Raw genomic sequence first — 23920 nt, 5'->3', positions numbered from 1 at the left:
CAGCAGGTGCCACTCCCGCTCCATTATCTCTCCAGCACCCCCCTGTGGTCCTCGATAATAATGCAGCACTGGGGGGGCGGGGAACTCAGGTGGGGAAAACATTCAGTTTGGGCCAGAAGATATGTGGGGGGGGGGGTTGTCGGTGTGTGTGTGTCGGTGTGTGTATATGACTGCGTGTATGAGAATGTGTATGAGTGAATGAGTGTGTGTGTTGGTGTGTATTATTTGTGTGTATTATGTGTGAGTGTGTATGAGTGAATGAGTGTGTATATGAGTGTGTGTATGGTGTATGAGTGTGTATCAGTGAATGAGTGTGTGTGTATATGAGAATGTGTATGAGTGAGTGTTGGTATGTGTATTAGTGTGCGTGTATGTGTATGTGAATATGTGTATGAGTGTGTCTGAGTGTATATGTATGTGTATATGAGTGTGTATGAGTGAATGAGTATGTGTGTGTGTGTGTGTGTGTGTGTGTGTGTGTGTGTGTGTGTGTGTGTGTGTGTGAAACTCCATGGCAGAGGGAGACCAGGACAAGGAGTGTTAGTACAGGCCGCAATCACTGGAAAGTTCCAGACCTTGGCCTTCAAGGACAGGTCCTACCTGACCGTGTCCTTGACAGGGTGTATCTGAGCAGAAGCTGGGACGCACAAATGGCAGAGTCCGTTCATGTGAGTGAGGAGAACAGTACGCATCCAGTGCCGAGATAATGACGGGCTGGGTAGGATGGCTTCTAGATGATTCCATGGATCTGTGAATTTGGCACAGGAGTGACCTCTGAACTCCAATGAAGCATCCCTGTTGCTGGGGCTCTAACTCAGACAGACGCAAGCACAGAGAAGGAGTCACGAGGGGGGTGCAACAGAGCAGGGGGAGGTGGGTGGGGTCAGAGCAGGCTGGACGCAGCACCCGAACCACCGCAGCACCCGAACCACCGTCACTCCTGCAAATCAAGACGACTGGGCGGGCAGAAGCGGGAGGCAGACCCCCAGCCCGGCAGACCCTCCCTAAGCTGCCCACGGGGCTGCAGAGAAGAGAAAATCAAACCTGGGCTTTGGACCCCCTTTGCTAGCTGATGACTCTCTGGTGCCTCGGGATCTTGCTAAAATGTAAACCCCCCCTGAAGGAAGCATCTTAGTTCCGTCTTTGTTCTTTACAGCTTTGAACCACAGAATTCAGCGCTTTCCTCCTCAGGGAGATTTCCAGGAGCTTCTCCAGGGGAGTTCACGCACCTCTGTGGTTTCCATAGGAACTGATCTACCTACTAGCCGCAGCATCCAGGGGCATCCAGGGAGCCTTCCGTGCCCCCCTCCCCCTGCCCCCTGCCCTCTGCTCCCTGCCTCTGGCCCAGCAGCTGGTCAGGCAACAGCAGCAGGCCCTGGAGGGGCCCCTTGGAGACCATCAAATCTGAGCACTTCCCCGGCTCCTTCCTGCTCCTCTGGGCAAGGCTGGGGTCTCCCAAAAGGTGCTTCTCTTTTTTTTTTTTTTTTCTTTTTGGATCACACCCAGCGATGCACAGGGGTTACTCCTGGCTTTGCACTCAGGAATTACTCCTGGAGGTGCTCGGGGGACCATATGGGATGCTGGGAATCGAACCCGGGTCTGTTGCGTGCAAGGCAAACGCCCTCCCCGCTGTGCTATCGATCGCTCCAGCCCCAGGAGGTGCTTTCTTGGGGCCGGGACAGCCTCGTGAGGGGCCCTACAGTGCCCTGTGAAAACCCAACCACTTCCCCTGAGACGCTCCTCTGCAAACCAGCACTCGGTCCCCAACTTCTCTGCGTTCCTGGACAGTCTCGCCCCCTCCAGCCCTGCCGCTGCTGGGGTCCCTCCTGAGCACTGAGCCAGGAGCAGCTCCTGAGCATCTCCAAGTGTGCTCAAACACACCCCCCCCCGCAATAAACAAACTTTGAAGCATTTTTAGTGAACAAATTGGTGCATGACACAATGGTCATCACTGCAAGAGCCATGGAGGCCGCAGTGGCGCCTGCCCGCGAGCACGCCGCCTGCCCTGCCGCGCCGTCAGGGCAGCTCCCCGGAGAGACAGCCAGGAGAGGCAGCAACGCCAGACAGCGCCGCCCAACTCCGCTCCCCTCGCTGCACCTTGCTCTCCAGCTGCTAATTACACTGCACTTCCCATTCTAAACCTTCCAGACCCTTCTGCTTCTTGAAGGTCTAATTACAAAGCCTGGAGCTCAACCCACTAGCAAATCTCGCCTCTTCAGGGACCCTGGCCAGTGTCGTATTTCTATCTCCCAGGACCCATGCCGTTTCCTGCCATGCAGACCCCACCACCTCGACAAGGGGCACCCACACGGGCCCAGGGCACACCAAGAGCAGGCCAGGCAGGATGGCGAGCACCAGCCAGTCTGTGGAGCCGTGGACGGCGGAGCCCAGCTGAGGCGGGTGCACAGGAAGAGGCCCGAGCCACTGTTTGGAACTGAAGCCACATCATCACAAGAGCACCTGATCCCAACACAGCAGGCAGGGCGCTTGCCAGGAGATGCCCCTGAGCACAGAGCCAGGAGCAAGCCCTGAGCAGTACCAGGTACAGCCCAAAATCCAAAAGAAAAAAAGAAAGAAAGACTGTAACCACCTTTTCCCTCATGTTCCTTGTGCCCAAAGAATATTTTTCAGAGTTGGACCCACTTAAAACTGCACTGAGGGCCAGAGAGCTAGTGCAGTGCTCTCCCAGCGTGGCACTGACCAGGCTCAATCGCCAGCACTGAAAGTGGTCCCCCAAGCACTGCCAGGAGGGATTCCTGAGTGCAGAGCCGGGGGGAGTCTCTGGGCATCATTGGGTACAACCCAAAAAGCAAATAAAAAAAGCCCAGAGCGGGGCTGGAGCAACAGCACAGCGGGGAGGGCGTTTGCCTTGCACGTGGCCGACCCAGGTTCGATTCCCGGCATCCCATATGGTCCCCTGAGCACCGCCAGGAGTAAATCCTGAGTGCAGAGCCAGGAGTGACCCCTGTGCATCGCCGGGTGTGACCCAAAAAGCAAAATAAAATAAAATGAAATAAAGCCCTGAGCTTGGCCAGGTGCAGCGCCAACCCTCCTGCCACGCACTGAGGGACCAGGAGTTCTAGGGAGCAAGCACTCACCTTGCAGGCAGCCAAGCACAGGCCTGATTCCAATCCCCAGCCCACATCTGGTCCCCCAGCACCACCAGGGGTCACTCTTGGACTCTGAACCAGAAGTCCCTGAGCACTGTTGGGTGCGCTCCAAAGTCACCATGCCCGTTCATTTGGTTTTCGGGTCGCGTTCGGCAGTGCTCAGGGCTCACTCCTGGTGGGCGCAGGATGGGCAGCTGGAATGGAACCCGGGTCAGCCTTACTCAAGGCCGGCACCCTACCCGCTGTACTGTCTCTTCAGACTGGTTTGTGCTCTCCCCAGTATTAAAAAGTCACCCTGCCCACCCGGCCAAACAGAGCTCCAACAGCAGGAAACCCCCAGAACCCGGTCCCCACCATGCTCAAGGCCCCCTCCACAGGATCGGGACAAGCGTCATGCAGGAGTGAGTCTGTTGAAAGACTCAGGTGTGCGGGTTGAGGACCGAAACCTCCCCATGCCCTGTTCTCCGGGACTCTGCAGTCCCCCACACACTGCCCCTGGCGCCACTGATGCCCAGTAACAGCCTCGGTCCAGAGACGCACAAGTAAACCTCAGAAGAGACCAACAAACTGCAGAGATGCCTCCAGACCCCAAAATCACCATCCAGCTAAAAATTTAACTCCAGGGGCTGGAGCGATAGCACAGCGGGTAGGGTGTTTGCCTTGCACGCGGCCGACCCGGGTTCGAATCCCAGCATCCCATTGGTTCCCTGAGCACCGCCAGGAGTAATTCCTGAATGCAGAGCTAGGAGTAAACCCTGTGCATCGCCTGGTGTGACACCAAAAAAAAATAATAATAATAATTTAACTCCAGCTATATCGCCCTGTTTAAAATTTTAGAATTCCTAGAGCCCGCAGATGCACGTTCAAGGTGAGATACAGCAATCCTCATACACCTTCTTCTAAGGAAACTTTTTTTGGATCATTTTTAGCAAATTATTCATAACAAGCAATACAGAATAAAATATTTAGGGCCTGCTACTGGGGCAGACTTGGGTGGTGTTTATGAAAATTCAGAATAATGATGGTGGGAAGGTGTAATGGTGGTAGGACTGGAGTTGGAATATTGAATGCAATAAACTATTGTGAAGAACTTTATAAAAATTGAATTTAAAAAAAATTAAAATTAAATCACCCTGCCAATGACAGCATCCTTCCCAGACTTTTACAAGAATGAGAAAGTAAAATTCTGGGAGGAGACTACGGTCACCGCCTGAGACGCTTTTGCCTGAGCGATCTGAAATGAAGGAAGCTTTGACAACGAAGTGTAAGATTAATCTGATCCAGCCAACATGCTCTGGTGCTCTGACGTGACAAATACCCTAACTTTGTACTGGAGTTTTTATCGTTCAAACAGTGGGGTCTGCATGGCCGACGGCAGGTGAGACTTCCTGCTGGCCCAAGGAAATGGGATGAACGTGGTGGGCAAAGTTTCCAGTTTGTGGGGCCAGAGAAAGCACAGCGAATGAGGTGCTCGCCTTGCACACAGCTGATCCGGATCGGTCCCCAGAACCTCACATGGCCTCCTAAACCCCACCCCAGGAAGAACCCCTGAGCACTGAGCAAGGAGTATCCCTGAGCACTGAGCAAGGAGTAAGCCCTGAGCAGTGCTAGGTGTGGGCCACCCCCCCAAGAGAGTCTCAAATCTACAACCTAAGTCAAGTCTTTCTTCTTGTCTTAAAACATCTTCCAGACGTTTCACACGAGTTCTGTGTCTTTCACTCAGGCTGTGATACTTTCGTCTCCGGTCACACATTTTCTGCTTTACTGATGGAAATTGCAACACCTACTTAAAAACCTCACGCAGCACCAAGCCGGGACCGTCTGTCCATCCTTTCCCCCTGGCCACCTGCAGCGGGCACGTCACCTGACTCGGGCCGGGGCACAGCCCCTCCCCCCACCTGCTCAGTCCACCGTCTTGACACTCCGGGCACTGGACACCGCCCCCCCCCCCCCCCCGGGCACAGACTGTCCTGTTCCCCCGACCCCAGCTGCTTGGCAAGAGGCCGCCGTGGCCTCCCCCGGACGTGATGGGCGGGAAGGGCAGCCTGCGCTGGGGCGGCTGACGCGGGCCACGGCTCCCGCTAAGCCACAGAGACACCAACTTCCCCACCCCAACTTGCTCCTTTTACAGAAGGCGTCTGCGTGGTGAGGAATGTTTATCACAGCTGTAAACCTAGCAAAGAAATTTTTTCCCTTGTTAACCAAAAACAAAGTTTTGCAATTCTTTTTTTTTCTAAGAGATTTTTCAAGGTTTTTGTTTATTTATTTATTTATTTTGCTTTTTTGGGTCACACCTGGCAATGCACAGGGGTTACTCCTAGATTTGCACTCAGGAATTACTCCTGGCGGTGCTCGGGGGACCATATGGGATGCTGGGAATCGAACCCGGGTTGGCCACGTACAAGGCAAACACTCCATCCGCTGTTCTATCGCTCCAGCCCAAGTTTTGCAATTCTAATCATAAAATAATATAATCCCTCTAAAATTTTTTATTTTAAATTTTGATCACACCCAGTAATACTCAAGGCTAACTTCTGACTCACTCAGGAATCCCTCCTGGCCGCACTAGGGGGACCATCCGAGATGCCCGGGCTGGACCCTGGGGCTCGCCACATGCAGGGCAAACGCGCTACCCGCTGGACCATCTCTCTAGCCCGACACTCCACAGTAAAAAGATTTCTTTAATAATCAGACATCCGGGGCTGGGGCGATAGCACAGCAGGTAGGGTAGTAGGGTTCGAATCCCAGCATCCCACATGGTCCCCTGAGCATTGCCGGAGGTGATTCTTGAGTGCAGAGCCAGGAGTAACCCCTGTGCATCGCCAGGTGTGACCCAAAAAGCAAATAAATTAATTAATTAAATTAAAAATAATCAGACATCCTAGACCATCCAAATTAAATATACAGCTACCTCACAACAGAGACTAAAATACCAAAACTGGAGAAGACGGAAAGAGGACTCTAGCGGATGACTACGAGAACGCTTCTTCGGAAAGGAACTAGCTCTGCCCCCAGGCTCGGGGGACGCCCTAGCGGTCATGGGACAGGACCACTCGATTGTGGAAAAGTTACTCTCCTCGACTGACCAGATCTCAAGTAATCACTCGGCAGTACTCACAAGCAAGTGCTCAAAATGCCAGTTACGGCCCGATAGCTCTGTCCTAGGCCCCCGGTGCAAGGCACGAGAACGGCGATGAAAACCCGTGTCCCGCGAGCGTCTGGGTCTCCCGGCTCACACGGCCCCGAGGAGCGCGAAGGCCCTTACCCGTCTCCACGGTCTCCGTCTCCACCTCCTGCTCCTCCGCCACGTCCTGCATCAGGTACGTCTCGTCGTCGTACACCAGCACCTGCGCCGCGTAGCCCTGCTCCAGCCTGGCGCTCGGCACCGGCTCCACGATCACGGCCGGGTACTCGGGAACCTTCTCGCTTCCCTACGAGAGCGGGGAAGAAGCCGTCAGGCGCCACTCCCGAGCCGGCCGCACCTACACACAGCTCAGACCGATGCCGGGGCCACGGGGTCTCAGGGATCCGGGACAGAAGCAAGAAACCGAACACGGGGAAGCCGTTAATGTCCTTCCTGGCTCTGTGACCACACCCGGAGGCACTCAGGCGGTATCAGGGGTCAAATCCGCTCTGACTCCATGACATAGTTTTTACATACATATTCTTTTTTTTTTTTTTTTTTTTGCTTTCTTTGGGTCACACCCGGCGATGCACAGGGGTCACTCCTGACTCATGCACTCAGGAATTACTCCAGGCGGTGCTCAGGGGACCATATGGGATGCTGGGATTCGAACCAGGGTCGGCCGTGTGCAAGGCAAACGCCCTACCCACTGTGCTATCACTCCAGCCCCCTACATAAATATTCTTTTTGCTATTCTCTATTCTTAAATGGTATGTGTGTATACATAAGACTATTTTGTATAAAGTATTATACAAATTTTATTTAAAATAAAATTTGTGGGGCTGGAGCAATAGCACAGCGGGTAGGGCGTTTGCCTTGCACGCGGCCGACCCGGGTTCAATTCCCAGCATCCCATATGGTCCCCTGAGCACCGCCAGGAGTAATTCCTGAGTGCAGAGCCAGGAGTAACCCCTGTGCATCGCCAGGTGTGACCCAAAAAGCAAAAAAAAAATAAATAAATAAAAATAAAATAAAATAAAATAAAATTTGTATAATAAAACATGAATTTGTATAATAAGAATTAAATCTGATAAGTTTGATTTTCTTTTACAAGTGCACACTAAGTATTAACATTGAGCATCATACTCAGCAGCAGGTAAGACTTCTGAGGACGGGGTCGGAGAGAGGAGAGCAGGAAGGGCCCTCGCCTTGCACTCAGCCAGCTCCTGTCCGATCCCCGGCACCCCACGAGGCCCCCAAGTAGTGGCCAGCCTGTCCCCGAGAACAGGACCACGAGAGCAAGATGAATGGAAGGAGCAGGAGAGTCTCCAGGGGAGGGTGGGGGGGCAGCTCCTCGGCAGGAGCCACGTCCCAGGAGGCAGCAGGGACTCGGGTACCTGCCCCGGCGAGACCAACCCCAGCACAGCCCCGGGCACCGCAGGCCGCACTCGGCAAAACTGAGCAAAACTCCCGCCCCCCCAAAAAAGAAAGAAAGTTCCGGGCTCTGAGCCTGCGAGCCAGGAAACAGCTGGCTCGGAGCACAGGGGACACTGCACCGGCCTCGTGCCAGAGTCCAGCCTCGCACGCAGCTGCCCAGTGACTCGCTTTGTCGCTTCGCGGCTTGTAAGAACACCCGTGTTTGGGTTCTTCCGCTTTCATGAGTTTCGCTCGTGTTATGTTTTTGGTGCGGAGGGTGGGGCCACACCTGGCCGTGCTCCGGGGTCCCTCCTGGCTCTGCACTCAGGGATCACTCCTGGCAGACTCGGGGGACCATGTGGGGTGCCGGGGATCCAAACTGTTCCAGTTATTTTCATGCACTCAAGGCCAAGTTCCAAGGAGGGGCAGAACTTGAAGTCTGTAGCCTCATTCAATGATAATGCTCAGCAAATGAAATATTAACAGATATTCACAGACGTGCCCAGGGGTGACTCTGCTGAGATGCAGACACTGACTGGCGTGCGCTACGCACTGGAGTTAGCTACTTTCACTGGGGAAGGAGAGTGGGAAATGGAGGAATCAGCAGTCTTTGTGTTAAAATAATATAGTAAAAGAACCTACACATCTACTAGGTTATTTGACCTCGGATCACTATAATCTTGCTCAAGTCACCAGAGCACGCACTAATTAAAATGCAAGAAATCCAGCTCCAGAATGAGCACACTGCGAGGCGCGAGGGCTAGACGTAGGTAAAGGGACACTCTGGATAACCTCTCGGGGTCAATACTGCAAACCACAGTGCCCAAAGGGGGGGGAGAGGGAGGGAGGGAAAGGAGTGAAGGAGAGAGAAGGAGAGAGACAGAGAGAGAGAAAGAGGGAGAGAGAGAGAGAGGGCTCCTGCCACAGAGGCAGGTGGGGTGGGGGTGGGGGAATGATGGAGCGATCGCTGGGAAATGTGCGCTGGAGGAGGGATGGGTGCCGGCTGGAACACGGTATGACTAAAATTCAATCACAAGCAGCTTTGTGAGGGTCTATCCCACAGTGATTCGATGAAAAAGTTGAAAAACTAAAAAGAAAGAAAGAAACCCAGCTCCACAGGCCCGGCACGGTCTACCCAGCTCCCGAGAGCAAAGGCCGGCAGCAAACAAAACAGTAGCCAGTTCAGTGTGAATTCAAGATCTCCAGTCAAGGGGCTGGAGCAATAGCACGGTAGGCAGGGCGTTTGCCTTGCACGCGACCGACCCGGGTTCGATTCCCAGCATCCCATATGGTCCCCTGAGCACCGCCAGGGGTAATTCCTGAGTGCAGACCCAGGAGTAACCCCTGTGCATCGACGAATCAACGAGTGTAACCCAAAAAGGAAAAAAAAAAAAGACATCTAATCAATAAAGAATGTCCTGCAAGGCCGGACACTGAGCTCAGGCCCCCGCGCTTCTCACCGAGCCCAAGCTGCAGCGGCAGCTCCAACACGCCCACCCAAGGAGTCGCTGCTCAGAGCAAGGCCTGCCGAGTCCCCACACACGCACCCTCCGGGCACGCCAGGAAAGGCTCTACTGCTGAGCCGGATCCCCCACCTGAAGGGCTTTTTCAACTAAAATACTGAGCGAGGAGGGACCCGGGCACCAGTACAGCGAGGAGGGCACTTGCCTTGCAGCGGCCAAGTGACCCCCCAAACCTCTTAGTGATCCCTAAGCACAGAGCCAGGAGTAATAAGCCCTGAGCACTGAGTATGACGTATAAACCAAATAATGCAACACTGTAGCACTGTCGAACCCTTGTTCATCGATTTGCTCAAGCGAACACCAGTAACGTCTCCATTGTGAGACTTGCTGTTACTGTTTTTGGCCTATCAAATACGCCACGGGGAGCTTGCCGATTATTATTATTATTATTGAGGATCTGGAGCAATAGTACTGCAGATAAGATACTTGCCTTGCAGGTGCTGACTACAGTTAAATCCCCACTCAAACGATCCTCACCAAGAATGACCCCTGGGCACAGTCAGGAATAGCCCCTGAGCATCACCAGGTGTGGCTCAAAAACTTAAAGAAACAAACATTAAAATCCTCAAAGCCAATAGAGATCATTTTAAGACTGTGAAAATAAATTATTTGCATATTATTACATAACAAATACAAAGCTGGTGGGAATGTACTGCAACAGATCTTATTTACTTTCATTAATTTAACCTGGTCTGTTCATAGATATAAAATGCAACTATTTAAATGTACAGCTTGTACTAAAGCATCCTGTTTCTGGAAAGTTTCAAATAGTAAACCACTCAGGGCTTTATTTTTCTCAGTAAGACATAATAGCCATACACACAAAAAAAATCTCCGTAAATCAGGAAACTGATTTATCATTGATGTGGCTCTCATCAGCCAATAGGGAAGTTTGAGTAGTTAAAAAGGGTTGGAAAAATCACGTAGTATATGAAAACACATTCTATTTCTGTCTTGTGCCTATGTAAAAAAAATACATATTTAATCTATGCTAAAAGAAAAAATTATAATGAAAACCATGAGAACATCTTTATTTCCTTAGAATGGGAAAGCATATTTTACATGTCTCTCTGTCACAAGTCATAAGATGAGAAAACTATGTGAAAATTGAGGATGTTTATTACATAAAAATATAATGTTGATAACACAAAAATAAATAAATGTACAGCTTGCGATTTTAAGAAATGTAGACCTATTAATTACATTTGTAATTAATTACCATCACAAAAAATATAGCTATATTGGGGCCGGAGCGATAGCACAGCGGGTAGGGCATTTGCCTTGCACGAGGCCGACCTGGGTTCGATCCCCGGCATCCCATATGGTCCCCCAAGCACCGCCAGGAGTAATTCCTGAGTGCAAAGCCAGGAGTAACCCCTGAGCATCGCTGGGTGTGACCCAAAAAGCAAAATATACATATATATATATATATATAGCTATAGAAACTAGCACTGTGCCAAAGCACTGCTGTCCCCGCAGAGTAGCCGTAACTGCGGCCACGCGCACGCCCAACAGAGCTGCCTTCTCTGGAAGCCTCCTACTGCGGGGTCGGAGAGCAGGACGGGCCGGAGGACATCACATCACACTGCACGAAGCAAACCGGGCTCAATCCTCAGCACCCGGTATGGTCCCCCAAGTTCCGCCAGGAGTGATCCCTGAGCACAGAGCCGGGAGGAATCCCTGAGCACTGCCACGTGTGCCCTACCCCACCCCCCAAACAAAAAATTTCCCCAAAAGAATTCTTTTGAATGTTAAATCTGGTATTGCATGAACAACGTGTGCCTTTTGTGAGTCCAGGTTCTTTGGCCTGAGGTGAGGTTCTGTGGCCTGGTGCCCACACCTGGTACTTCCTCTCTCTAAGCTGATGCTTATCCACTAACCGTCTCCCTGGGGCCGCAACACTCCTCCCCGCGCCCCTGCCACCTTCCTTCCCATCCGGCTCCGGAGCACAAGCGCAACTCCCAAACCCCGAGGTGATGAGACGGTTATCTAGGGCCCAGGGGCACCACGGCAGGTGGTTTCGGAGTCTGCACCGGGGGAATCAAACCCTCGGTGCCCTCTCCCCGGGGCCCTGGAGGTCGAGCCTTAAAAGGCCTTACAGGCCTTCACAGGGGGCTGCAGCTTCATGAGCCAGTTCGAGAGCTCTGGCGAGGGGCAGGACAGCGAGCCCACGGCCGGCCCAGGCTCCAGCCCTGCAGCCCGGAGTCTGCCCGGAGTCTGCCCGGAGTGAGCCCTGAGTGCAGAGCCAGAAGCAAGCCCCTGGGCACCGCCAGGTGTGACCAAATAAAAACAAAAAAGGGAACAGAAGTGACGTGTGCACGTCCCCACTGCTCCGCGTGCTCTCCCAGGCACAGTGCTCCCTGCTCCCGCCCACCCAGAGCGCAAAGTCATCGCGCTGTGCTGAGCACTGCTGACTCCCCGACAGCCAATACTGGGACACTTTCAAATGCTCGTCGGTAAGATTCCTTCATGCAGGGACCCCGAGGGACACGGACACTTGGAACAGGTGAGGGGGAAGGAGAGCTGACCTCTTGGCGTTTCAAGCCACCGCTGGGAAGCTCCAGAAGAGACCTCCGCTGTCCACCACTGCGGACGTCATCCTGCCACTGCTGAGGAAGCTTCACCGGCCACCACACAAGGTTCATAAGGGAAGGCCGGGGTCAGCCGTCGGCATTCCGGGGCTCTTCACTCAACCGTGCTGGCGCAGAGCGGACGCCCTGGAGTCCAGCCTTCGCAGGGCGCGGGGCCAAAGCCTGGAGGAGAAGCATTTGGAAAGTGATTAGGACACCAGGAGCCCAGCAGGTGTGACTTCAACACTTTCAGACACTAAGGCAGAGGAGGAGCGCGGGCAGCGGCCTGCACTGAGGAGGCGGCAGACGCAGGCCATTGCTCAGCCCGAGAGGGGGCAGCACCCTGGCCCGCCACCCCCCCATCTACACATACACACACACACACACACATACACACACACTGCACCCGAGAAAGGTACACTTTCCCGGCCCGCACCCCCCCCACCTACACCTACACACACACACACACACACACCCTGCACCCGACACACACACACCGCACCCACAACCCGACACACACACACACACACACACTGCACCAGAGAAAGGTACACTTTCCCGGCCCACACCCCCCCACCTACACACACACACACACACCCCCTGCACCCGACACACACACCACACCCGACACACACACACAGCACCGACACACACCGCACCCCCCCCCCCACACACACACTCTGCTCCCGAGAAAGGTACACTTTCCTTCCTCGAGCATTTGGTGGCAGTTTTCAAACCTTTCCTCTACTGAAAACAAAATGAACTGCATTGTGACAACTTCTAACACTCCCCAGCTGTTATTCACAGGAACCGAAAGCTTTCGGCACAGGTTTCGTTCTCCCTGGGCCCTCTGGGCTCGCGGACAGCCTGGCGGGGCTGCCCCGGCCCCGCAGCGACTGGCTCCAGCGCCACATCCTGACCCGGGAGTGGGGAACAATTGGATCTGAGTCGCGAGACTTTGAAATACAAGTTCGAAAACAACATAATGAAACTCTTTGGAAATTTGGGGGATTTTTTTTTTTCTTTTTCTGGTTTGTTTTTCTTTTGGAGCCAACACCCAGAGTTCTCCCTGCTCCGGGCACTGCACCAGATACGGTACTGGGCTGGAACCCAGGTCTGGGGTTGGCGGCGCACAATGCAAGTGCCTTACCCGCTGCCTATCTTTCTTTTGGAAAGTTTTCTTTTTGGTTTGGGGGCCACACCCAGCAGTGCTCCGGGATTACTCCTGGCTCTGTGTTCAGGGCCCACTCTCGGCACGGGGGCAGGGGACCATACAAGGTGCAGGGACAGTACACCCATCCCACTGTACTACTTCTCTGGCCCCTGGAAAAATCTTAATCCCGCATGTTTTTCTCAGTATCATTTGGCTACTGGTCAAAATGCGGCACAGCGAAGAGTTCTGAGTAAAGATAAACAAGCTTTTTCCCCTGGGAGGTGACTGTCAACCCAGCGTCAACAACACTCACACATCAGATTATTCCTAAAATGCACACTTTATTTGGGGACCAGAGAGCGAGCACAGCGGGCAGGGCACTTGCCCTGCACACAACTGACCTGGGATTCAATCCCCGACACCACCACATGGTCCCCAAGCCCTGCCTGCAGTGACCCTGACCACACAGCAAGGACAAAGCCCTGAGCACTGCCAGATCTGCTTATAAACAATAAGTTACCTTGTATTAAATTTCATATGGCAAAGCTTTCAGAGATTTCTAACAGAACTTTCTTAAATCAAGAATTAAAGAGTGCAGGAAAATCAAACATCTCTGAAGGGCGGGAAGAGAGACGGTTTGGGGGGCTGAGCACAGACTGTGAGTGCAGGGTCCCAGATTCCCCCAGCACCCCAGGGCCCCGCTGGAAGCAACCCCGCAGTTCCGAGAGGGCTGTGCCCCCCAGAAAAGAACCAAAATCCTCCTGGGAGGCCAGAGAGAGAGCAGAGCAGGGAGGGCCTTGCCGTGCACGCGGCCGGGTCCCACCCAGCACCCCAAATGGGCCCCGGAGCCTGTGGAGAGCGGACCGAGTGCAGAGCCGGGTCCCACCCAGCACCCATATGGGCCCCGGAGCCTGTGGAGAGCGACCGAGTGCAGAGCCAGGAGTAAAACCTGAGCGGCCCGGGTGTGGCCCGAGAACAAAAGGAAGAAACGAAACCACCTGGGAGGCAGGTCGGTGGCACTGCACAGCCCCACAGGAATCGCCCCCCAGTTTCATCCCCCGAAACCCCGGGGACTGCCACTCCCCCCAAAAAAGAAAACCCTACAAAAGACAGTTCACCTCATTACCCGGACCCCTCCATCCTCAGCACGTGGGGGCGGACCCCAGAGAGAACCCAGGACTGAGCACGGGCCTCCCAGGCCAGAGACCCGAGTTGGGCCCTCGCTCCGCGGGGCCCTCGCTCCACACGGCCCCCACTCGCAGCGCGCACCCCCAGATGTGGCCCCAAGCAAAAGGGAAAGACAGAAAATGCAAAGTGTTGCTTCCGAAGAACAAAAACCAAGCAGGGCTGCGGCTGGCCTGAAGGTTCCAGCCCGGCCCGGCGGGTCCTCAGCCTGCAGGGAGCCCCTGGCCCCACACTGGGTGTGACACCCCCCCAAACAGAAATCAGGAAAGCTCATAATGCCATCTCAGTAACGCTCCGGACTGCCACGGAGTGGCGACTACATCCAATTCCTGTCTTCTGACCACACAACAGTAACAGAAATCATGTTTACTTACACTCGAGTGTTAAGCAGTCTAAACATCCTTCACTACTGCACAGCTCGGCAAGAGCGAGAACAGAAACCAGCGGTTCTCTGGGACTACTAGTGGGCTGGGGGGAAAGACAGGATTAATAAAATGCTCCTGAAAAATATTTTGTCCAGAATAGGTGTGACTCAGAGGGTATGTACTGGTGACCACAAGCCACGGCCAGCCCAGCGATGCGGCTGATATGCTAAACGCATGACGAGACGGCGGAGGCCAGAGCGGTGACATGGTGGGCATCCGGGATCCATCAGCGGCACCACCAGATGTGGCCCCGGCCACCAACCAGAAAAGAGAGAGAAACTGTGTCTGGGCGCTCAAGTCACCCCCCAAATTTTTTTTTTATCAGAATTAAAATTTAAGTCAAGTCACCAGTGGAAGCAACTACTGAGTTTGCTGAGCAAAACCAGGCGACAAGGGCAGGCCCGGGATCGAGGAGGACTTGATTCTCACCCACGACCGCTGGCTGGGGAGCAGCGGGGCCTTCCTCTGGGCAGAAAATCAAGTTGGAGGGGCTGGAGCGATAGCACAGCAGGGAGAGAGTCTGCTCTGCACGTGACCAACCCGGGTTCGATTCCAGCATCCCGCCAGGAGTGATTCCTGAGTGCAGAGCCAGGAGGAACCCCTGTGCATCGCCGGGTGTGACCCAAAAAGAGAAAAAAAAAAAGTCAAGTTGTAAAAACAAACCCCTCCGGGGCTGGAGCGATAGCACAGAGGGTAGGGCGTTTGCCTTGCACCTGGGTTCGATTCCCAGCATCCCGTATGGTCCCCTGAGCATGGCCAGGGGTAATTCCTGAGCAGAGCCAGGAGTGACCTGAGCATCTCTGGGTGTGACCCAAAAAGCAAAAATAAAAAAACCCTCCCACAAACTATTCGCTGCGGGGCCTGGGTCGCTGTTTGGCCGTCACTTTCCTGCCCTCGCACCCAGCAGTCCCCAGGCCCTCTGAATCCCACCGTCAGCCACCTGCATCCCCTCCCTCCGGGCTCCGGGAGCAAACTTCCCGGGTCCCCAGGCCGGGCCTCCGCTCTTGGCTTTCTCCTTAACCTTCTCCACGCCTCCGCCTCCTTCATCAACATCTCCACGGAGCCAAGTCCTGCTCAGTTCTCCTGGAGGTGCTTGGGGGATCGTCTCCGCCCTCTCCCCGCCCCCCGGAACCTGGAGGTCGCACCCTCTCACCCAGGGGCCACACAGCCACCCCCCAGGGCTCGCTGTGGCTGCAACCCCCACCCTGGGCCTCAGTTTCTCCTGGAAACTTCACTCTCCCTCTCTGGCATTCTTGGGGGGAGGGCGCTCGAGGAACCCTCTGACCCTGAGTCGGCCAGGAGGTCCGGCTGCTCCTATTTTGCCGCAGACACTCAGGACACCGCCACGGAGACTTTCCGATCTGGCCCTCTCGGGCTGCCTCAGGCCCCGCAGGCTCACTGTGCCCAAGCTCTGGCCTCTCCGAGCCCCCGTGTCCAACCCCTTGGTCCAGACCAGAGCGGAGGGGAGCAGGAAGGAGCCTCTGGGAGGCTTCTTGGACAGGGAATTCGGGGTTCCAAAGGGGAAGATGGACAAGTCCCCGGCCCCCAAACCCTCTTCCTGCCAGGAGGGGGCGATGGAAAGGCCGGAGAACAGCAGAGTGGGCAGGGGCCCAGCACCCAGCCCAGACCTCGCCCAACCCTGCTGTCCCCCAAAACCTCTGGCCGTGCCCCAGCACCACCCAGCCGCCTTCCTGCCCCTCCTCTTCCTGCACTGCAGCAACAGGCCGGCCGTGCCCAGGCCCCCGGCCCAGGGACAAACCACACACACAAGCCCGGAACCCAGGGGCACCCCAGGGGCGTGGGCAGGAGTGTCCCGGCTGAAGCCGGAGCAGGGAGCGGGCCGGGCGGGGCTCAGCGCCTCCAACAGAGAGAAGGTCCGGGTCTTCAGGGGGGCGCGAGGGCACAGGGTGGGGAAGACAGGCGAGACTCAGCGACAAGGGCAGTGCCTCGGGGCAGCCGGGTGCAGGGCTGAGGGGCCTGAAGGGGAGAGTCTGGGCCACGCCCAGAGGTGCTCAGGGACTAGTCCAGGCTCAATCCCAGGAGTGGCCCCTGGAAGCACTGAGGGGACCACTCGTGGCGCCAGAGAATTGACCAGGGGTCGCCGCGAGCTAAGCCAGCACTTGCCTCCTGGACTGTCCTCTGGTCCTTATGTTCCCGTGAGGCGTTAGCAGCCCTGTAGTTTACTCTGTGACTGGGGGGGGGGAGTGTTTGAGTGTTTGGCTTTGCTCTGGGGGGTGCCCTCGCTCGAGGGTGCTCAGGGGATCCAGTCTGGGGCTCCCAAATCTGAAGCATGCACCCCACCTCTCTGATTCAGCCCCCTGGCCAAGTTAACTCTTTAATGGGTATAGATAACACGAGTGACAGCATCATTAATAGTCTTCCATCCCCTAATAGTGCTGTGAAAGAGATATAATTATTCCACTTACTACATCAAGACTATTGTAACAGTGCAATATTTAAGAGCTAGTAAGATTTAACAGTCTAAAGCCTGCTGGCCACACTGTCCCCAAAGCACCACAGGAACTCCACAAAGAATGTTGAATCGTGCTGTCACCTCTAACGCTCAGTAATTATATGCTATGAGTTACTTAGATGTCACTATGAGTAAAATAGCTATTAGCAATCTTAGTTACTTCTGTATCCTCATCTATTGTAAAATAGCAAAACAACTCTGGGAAGGAGGTATATTTAGTTCTTGATTCAAACTGGAGGGGCGGGGGCTGGAGCAATAGCACAGCGGGGAGGGCGTTTGCCCTGCATGCAGCCAACCTGGGTTCGATTCCCAGCATCCCATAAAGTCCCCCAAGCACCGCCAGGAGTGATTCCTGAGTGCAGAGCCAGGAGTAATCCCTTAGCATCACTGGATGTGACCCAAAAAGCCAAAAAAAAAAAATGTGGAGGGGCAGGAGTGCAGCAGAGAGGAGGGCGTTTGCCTTGCACGCCGCCAACATGAGTTTGATCCCAGCATCTCATGTGGTTCCCCAAGCACCAGCAGGAGTGATTCCTGAGTGCAGAGCCAGGAGGAACCCCTGGGCATCGCCGGGTGTGACCCAAAAAGGAGAAAAGGAAAGTTTAACCGTCAGGGCCTAGCGGAAGCACAGCTGCAGGGTTACCCAACACCCGGCTGACCGGGACTCCACCCCGGCCCACAGACGCGCTCTGAGCCCAGGGTGATCCCTAAGCGCAGAGCCAGGAGGAAGCCCTGAGCACCATCGGGTGAGGGGAACAGGGAGCGGGAGGAGGAAGCAGTCAAAGGCCAGGCGATGAGCTGCCGGACAGTCACGGGTTTGGACAGAAGCGCCTCTTTTTGTGGAATACACACCTTGCAGTGCTCAGAGGACCAGTGTGGCAGCAGATCGAAACCAAGCCAGCCACGGAGCCCTGCACTATCTCCAGCCACGCAAGCGCCTGGTGTACACCAGAGAGCTCCGGCTGCAGGCGGAGAGGCTCCTTCCAGACAGCTGAGCCCATGGGGTGCGGACCCCGCCCGTGAGGACCCCGCCCCACTGCCAGTCCTGCCCACAGAGCAAGAGGGGCGTTTCCCTCTAAAGGAGAGGTCACTGCCATCCTGGCCTCGGCCACTCTGAAGGCCTAGGGCCGATGGTTCTAAAACCAAAGCCAAAGGCTTTGCCTATGAGTTAACAAGGAAGCAAGCGTCTGCCACTAGCAGAATCTTGCGAGGGCCGTAGAGACAGGACGGGGGAAGGCACCTGCCTTCCATGTGCCCAGGCCCGTTCTGGTCCCTGTCACCACAGATGGCCCCCTGCAGGTCAGTTACTCCTGAATATTACCGAGTGTGGCCCCTCCAAAAAGAAGCTCCTGAATACTATGGCTTCACACGATACAACTCCATTTGAGGGAGATTATCTTAGAGAAAAGTCAGTAATTAGTGTAGTTAAGAACATTTTTCCAGGGGCCAAAGTGATAGCAGAGCAGGGTGTTTGGCTTGCATGCAGCGGACCCAAGTTCGATCCCCTGAAATCCCATATGGCCCCCCAGAGCACCACCAGGGGTAATTCCTGAGTCCAGAACCAGGAGTAAGCCCTGAGCATCACCGGGTGTGATCCAAAACCAACAAGAATAAACACACACGAAAAGAGTATTTTTCCAGGGGTCACGAAGCTCGTACAGCAGGTAGGGTGCTTTCCTGCTCAGGCCTGGACCCCAGCATCCCATACCATACCCCCAGGCCCTGCAAAGAGTGATCTGAGCACAGAGCCAGGAGTAAACGCTGAGCACTGCTGGGTGTGGCCCCAAAACCAAAAGAAAAGAAAGAGGGAAAGGAAAATGCCAGGGAGAGCAGGAAGACGGGGAAGGGTCAGAACAGCCCTCTGGCCGGTCCGACCCATCCCCCGCACCTGGCCCGAGCAGCCGAGCAGGGAGCTGCCACAGGCAGGGAACAAAGTGCGCTTGTTCCTCCCCGGAGCGCGCTGTTTGCTCGTGCCAGTCTCGTCTCCTCGCGCCCCTCCGGGGCACAGCAGCAAGCCCCCCTCTCCAGGGGCCTGCGGGCGCTGCCAGCCTCACTCTGGGCAAGTGGCGGAGGCAGGATCTCACCGGCCACCTGCTGCTGCCCCCAGGCCTGCCTGCCTCACGAGGATGCACGTTCAGACGGTCACACCGGCGGGCCGGGGGCCAGGGCAGGGCTGCGTCCTACAGGTGAGGGCTCAGGCTCAAGCTCCAACCGACCAAAGCCAAGATATTAGCAAAACTAAAACCGAGAGACTCGCGAAGGACCTCCTGCACAGCCCCCTCAGAGAGGGCTGCTACCTGCGCTCTTGGTTCTTATTAAACATGTCGTGCCGTGTCGGCCTCGAGAGGCCGCGGGATCCCAAACTCCCCCTCCACTCCCCCTTCTCACGGCTGACTCCTTTGTTTGAGAAACAAACGCCAGCCTGCAACCCTCGCCCACACTCAGCTAGGTGCCCTCACTGCCGCTGATCCACCTTGCAGGCACAGAACCACCTGCAACCAACGGCAGGCCGGTCCTAATACCAACAGAAGGGCCCAGCGCCAGTCTGCACACAGGAGACCCCAGAACCAGGAGCACGCAGCGCCTGAGCACTGTCAGGAGCCAGCAGGGAGTCACCCCTAAGCACCAGGAGGGCAGTGCCCCCACCCCACCTACCATGGAGCCCCCAAACACACCCCCATGAACGGGCAGCTACTGCCTGCCCTGCCCTCCACAAGCCCCTCAGGCACTGCCTCAGGGGCCCCCAAATCCGGACCCCAGTGGGGAAAGCAGGCCTCTGGGGGCGGGCCGGGACTTGTGCCTTCATTCTCTTCCGCACAGAAAGTTCTCAAGTCTCCAACAGCTCCCACTCGTCGGGAAAATGGGAAAATAAAAGTTATGAAAACTACTTCACAGCCAAAGGATCATGGTCTGAACTATCTGCAAGAGTGTACAAAGTTACAGTAATGCAACACTTTCATTTAGCACTGCAGCCTCGCCAGGGGAGAACCCAGCTGCAGGACCCGTGCTGCACTCCCTGCACTCCCTCCCGATCCCTGGGACCCCATCTGCCCCCCAGCACTCCCCACCCCAGGAATCCCGGAGCAGAGTCAGGAGGACGCCCTGAGCATCACGAGGTGTGCCCCCCAACCCCCCCCACACACACACACAAGGAAGGAAAAAAAGAAATGAAACCCCAGCTTCAGGACCGGGGTCAGGCTGTCCCCTGGGAGCACAGGGCTGTGTCCCCCAGACTGGAAGCAGCCGCCTGCCACCGGCCTGGAGGGACTGCAATCGGGCACCACAGGGGTGGCCCAAATAGAAAACTCCCTCAAGCTTGGCAGCAACTTTGACAGGACAATAAAAGCCATAATTTGAAATGAAGAAACAGACGTCATCACCCCTCAAGGAGACTGAAAATGCCCGTCTGGGCTGGAGAGCTGAAGGCACTCGCCCTGCACGCGGCCAGCCCTGGTCAGCCCCAGCCCCGCGGAGGACGCCCCGAGGAGCAGAGGAAGGAGCCCGGAGCACAGAGCCAGGAGGAAGCCCTGCGCTCTGCCAGAACTGGCCCGAACATCGACATCAAGCAAAAACGCTGTCGTTTAGAGCACTATCACGACAGCACCTAAATGCTTAGGCAGGACAGAGTAAGAAAATGCCAAGAATGAGAGGCCAGAGAAACGGTACAGCAGGTAAGGCCGGACACACAGCAGCCCAGGCTCAATCCCCAGCACTCCCGAGGGTCCCCCCAAGCACCTCCAGGAGTGACCCCTGAGTGCAGAGCCAGGAGCATGCCCTGATCACAGTTGTGTGTGACCCAAAAACAAAACAAAATTAAGTTAACTTCCTGGAACAGCCTGAGTTCATGCAGATTATGAGATAAGGGGAGGCGGAGAAAGAGCACAAGGGTTCAGGTGCGACCTTCCGTACCCACAGCCAGGATGCCACCCCGGCACCTCGCTGGCCCCCACGGCCCCGCGCACAGACCCCCGAGCACCACCGGGTGGGAACTTACCAGGAACATCCTCTACAAGTGAAAAACACTGGGAAATCAGATTCCACCAATATTAAAGCTCAAGGGTCACCAGAGGCTTCTTTGTGCCACACCCACCCAGCCGTGCTCAGGCGTTGGCAATTGCTGGGGGCACAGGCACGTACTGCGACAATTCCAGCATGCTGCAAACCCAGCATCTGTCCAGCCCTCGGGCTCTCCCCAGGCCCCGCCGTGGCACGGCAGGCAGGCTCTCGCCTTGTGCAGCCGACCTGGGTTTAATCCCCAGCATCCCGTACGGTCCTCTAAGTGCTGCCAGGAGTGATTCCTGAGTGCTGAGCCAGGAGTCAGCCCTGAGCATCACTGGGTGTGGTCCAAAACCAAACAGAAAAAGGCCCATTCCCCTGAGGATAACCTGCATCCAAACTTGGGGGGTGTGACCCCTTTCCTCTTCTTGCTTTTCTCTTTCATGTTTCTTAAAATTTATACTTGAAAAAACCCAATAGCTGGTCCAGAGGCTGACCCACTAATACGGGGTGAAGACACTTGCCCTGAGACCCCGGCACACCGCGGTCCTCCCCACAACACCCCAAGCACAGAGCCAAGAGCAGGCCCCAACACGGCTGGGGTTCACCCCAAACTTCTATTCCCAAACAAACAAAGAAGCCTCGGAGCAAACGTTTTTTACAAGAGTATGCACATCCCAGTATGTATGAAAACATGACTACTTAAAAAACCTGCACAAATGTTCACAGCATTATTCATTATATTTGGGAAAAGTTTACTCAAGTCACGGGTAAATAAGTTGACTCATGGTTACACAGTGTATGGTACAGCTCAAGACAATTCATCGGCAGTTAAAATGAAATCCTGATACATGCCACAAGGCCGACAAACTTTATTTTTATTTAGTTTTTTTTGGGGGGGGCGAGGGAGGGCCAACACCTGGCAATGCTCAGGGTTATTCCTGGCTCTGCACTCAGGAACTACTTCCAGTGGTGCTCTGGGGACCATATGGGATGCCAGGGATCTAACCCAGATCTGCGGCGTGCAAGGCAAATGCCCTACCCGCTGTACCATCGCTCCAGCCCCAAGGCTGATGAATTTTAAAAACAGTATGCCAGGGGCTGGAGCGATGGCACAGCGGGGAGGGCATTTGCCTTGCACACAGCCAACCCGGGTTCGATTCCCAGCATCCCATATGGTCCCCTGAGCACCACCAGGATTGATTCCTGAGTGCAGAGTCAGGAGAAACCCCTGAGCACCGCTGGGTGAGACCCAAAAAGAAAAAAAAAAAGAAAAGCCAGTATACCAAACCATCATAAGAGCTCACATGTCACACGACCCTACTCCTGTAAAATGCCCAGAAGCAGCAACTCTCCTGTGTGGCTGGGCTGGGGGCCGCAGGAGCCCGCACGCGGGTGTACAGCAAATGTCCCAAGATAGAGGACGGTGACAGTGCACAATTCTGTCACTATATTAAGAACCACCCAACTAGACACTTAAATTTGGGGAGTCGGGAACCGAGAGGGGGGGTGCAGTGACTTAGAGCACCTGCCCTGCAAACAGTGTCCCGGGTTCGAATAGCGGATCCCCCCAGTACCCAGAGCAATCCTGGCAGCCCTGCTACGACCACACCAGCACCACAGGTGTGTGTGAGCGGCCCGTGAGGGCTACACCCCCGTGAGCAGGGGTGTGACTCGGCACCTGGGGCCCTGGCCTGGGTTTCATCCCTCCACACCTCAAAAAAATAAACAGTGCGGGAGAGATGGGGGGGGAAGGCGGGTCACTGGTGCCCCAGGGTGGCCACTGTCCAGGGGCAGCATTGCCGGGTATCTGGCTGATCCCTGCAGCCTTCGTTACACTGCAGCAGGCCAGAATCGCCCTGAGGCCCTGCTCCTGAGCACTGCCTGCGAGACCTCAAACTAAGCGGGGCACAGGCCTGCACCCAGGGTTCAAGAGCTGTGTGCCTCGGCTACAGGCCTGCAGCGTGGTCCCATATGGCAACCTGACGCGTGTGGCCCCGAGGCCAGCGCCCCAGCCACAGGTGCAGGTGATCCCTCATCCAGTGCCTACTGTGGCCACACGGGCCGGGGAGAGGGAATGCTAAGTCCCATCCTGCTAACATGGATGCTTCTAGAACGCCAGCAACCACAGCCAGGGAGCCGGCACACTGCCCCACACCGGGGTTCCTGCATGCAGAGGAGAGAGAGCTCAGACGGCAGAGGGCAAGCAGAGGTGCTCCAGCGTTCCACCCCACATGGTACCACACACCCCGCCACCACTGTGGAGGCCCCTGTAGCACCTCTGAGGACCCCCTGAGCACACCTGGCATACCTCTTCCTCTCTCCCCACAACAGCCAAGCTGCCTTAGGTGTGGCCTCCGGGCAGGTCGAATCACCCACCCTTGGTTGGGGGGTTTTTCTGGGGGCGGTAGTTTGGGGGTCACACCCTGTGATGCTCAGGGGTCCTTTCCTGGCTCTGCACTTAGGAATCACTCCTGGCTGTGCTGGGGGACCACATGGGATGCTGGGAGGTGGAACCTGGTCCAGCACGGGCAAGGCCATCGTGGTACCTGCTTGTGCCATCCCTCCGACCCAGAGTCACGCACACTTGGCTGGACCACTGACGCTTGCCAAATTCCACATTCCCCGCAATCGCACTCACTGTCGTTCAGGACCAGGCGCCTGACTAGCTGAAAACTCCACGGGGACAAGTCAGCAGGGCTCTGGGGTCCTCCAGGACCACAAGCATAAGGGCCTAACTCCAGGGATCTCGCCCCCCACACCCCCACCCCTGCGGGGTCTCCCACCCTCACGTCCACCCTGGATTATCCTGTAAACTGGCCTAACATGTCTGAGATGAGCTGCAACGACTAAATCACTCGAAGTTTACAGAAAAAAAAAAGGTTTACCTTAAGGAGCCAAAGTTTGAAAGCGCTTAAAATACCACTTCTCTACTTCACTCAGGCGGA

At 55.4% G+C, this 23920-nt stretch overlaps 1 protein-coding gene across 1 annotated transcript in view; it reads right to left on the bottom strand.

The window, feature by feature from the left end:
- Nucleotides 1–12199, bottom strand: part of ELF2 (E74 like ETS transcription factor 2) — a 48428-nt gene extending 36229 nt beyond the window's left edge. The window contains 3 exon segments of the mRNA XM_004606212.2: nucleotides 6376–6541; nucleotides 11702–11742; nucleotides 11745–12199. Coding sequence (XP_004606269.2) covers nucleotides 6376–6541; nucleotides 11702–11742; nucleotides 11745–11772 — 235 coding nt within the window. The 5' untranslated portion in view covers nucleotides 11773–12199.
- Between the last annotated feature and the right edge of the window lie 11721 nt (nucleotides 12200–23920).

Source organism: Sorex araneus, chromosome 7 (genome assembly GCF_027595985.1).
Source record: "Sorex araneus isolate mSorAra2 chromosome 7, mSorAra2.pri, whole genome shotgun sequence".
In the NCBI taxonomy this organism is placed as follows: domain Eukaryota; kingdom Metazoa; phylum Chordata; class Mammalia; order Eulipotyphla; family Soricidae; genus Sorex; species Sorex araneus.
This window is presented reverse-complemented; position numbering and strand designations above follow the sequence as displayed.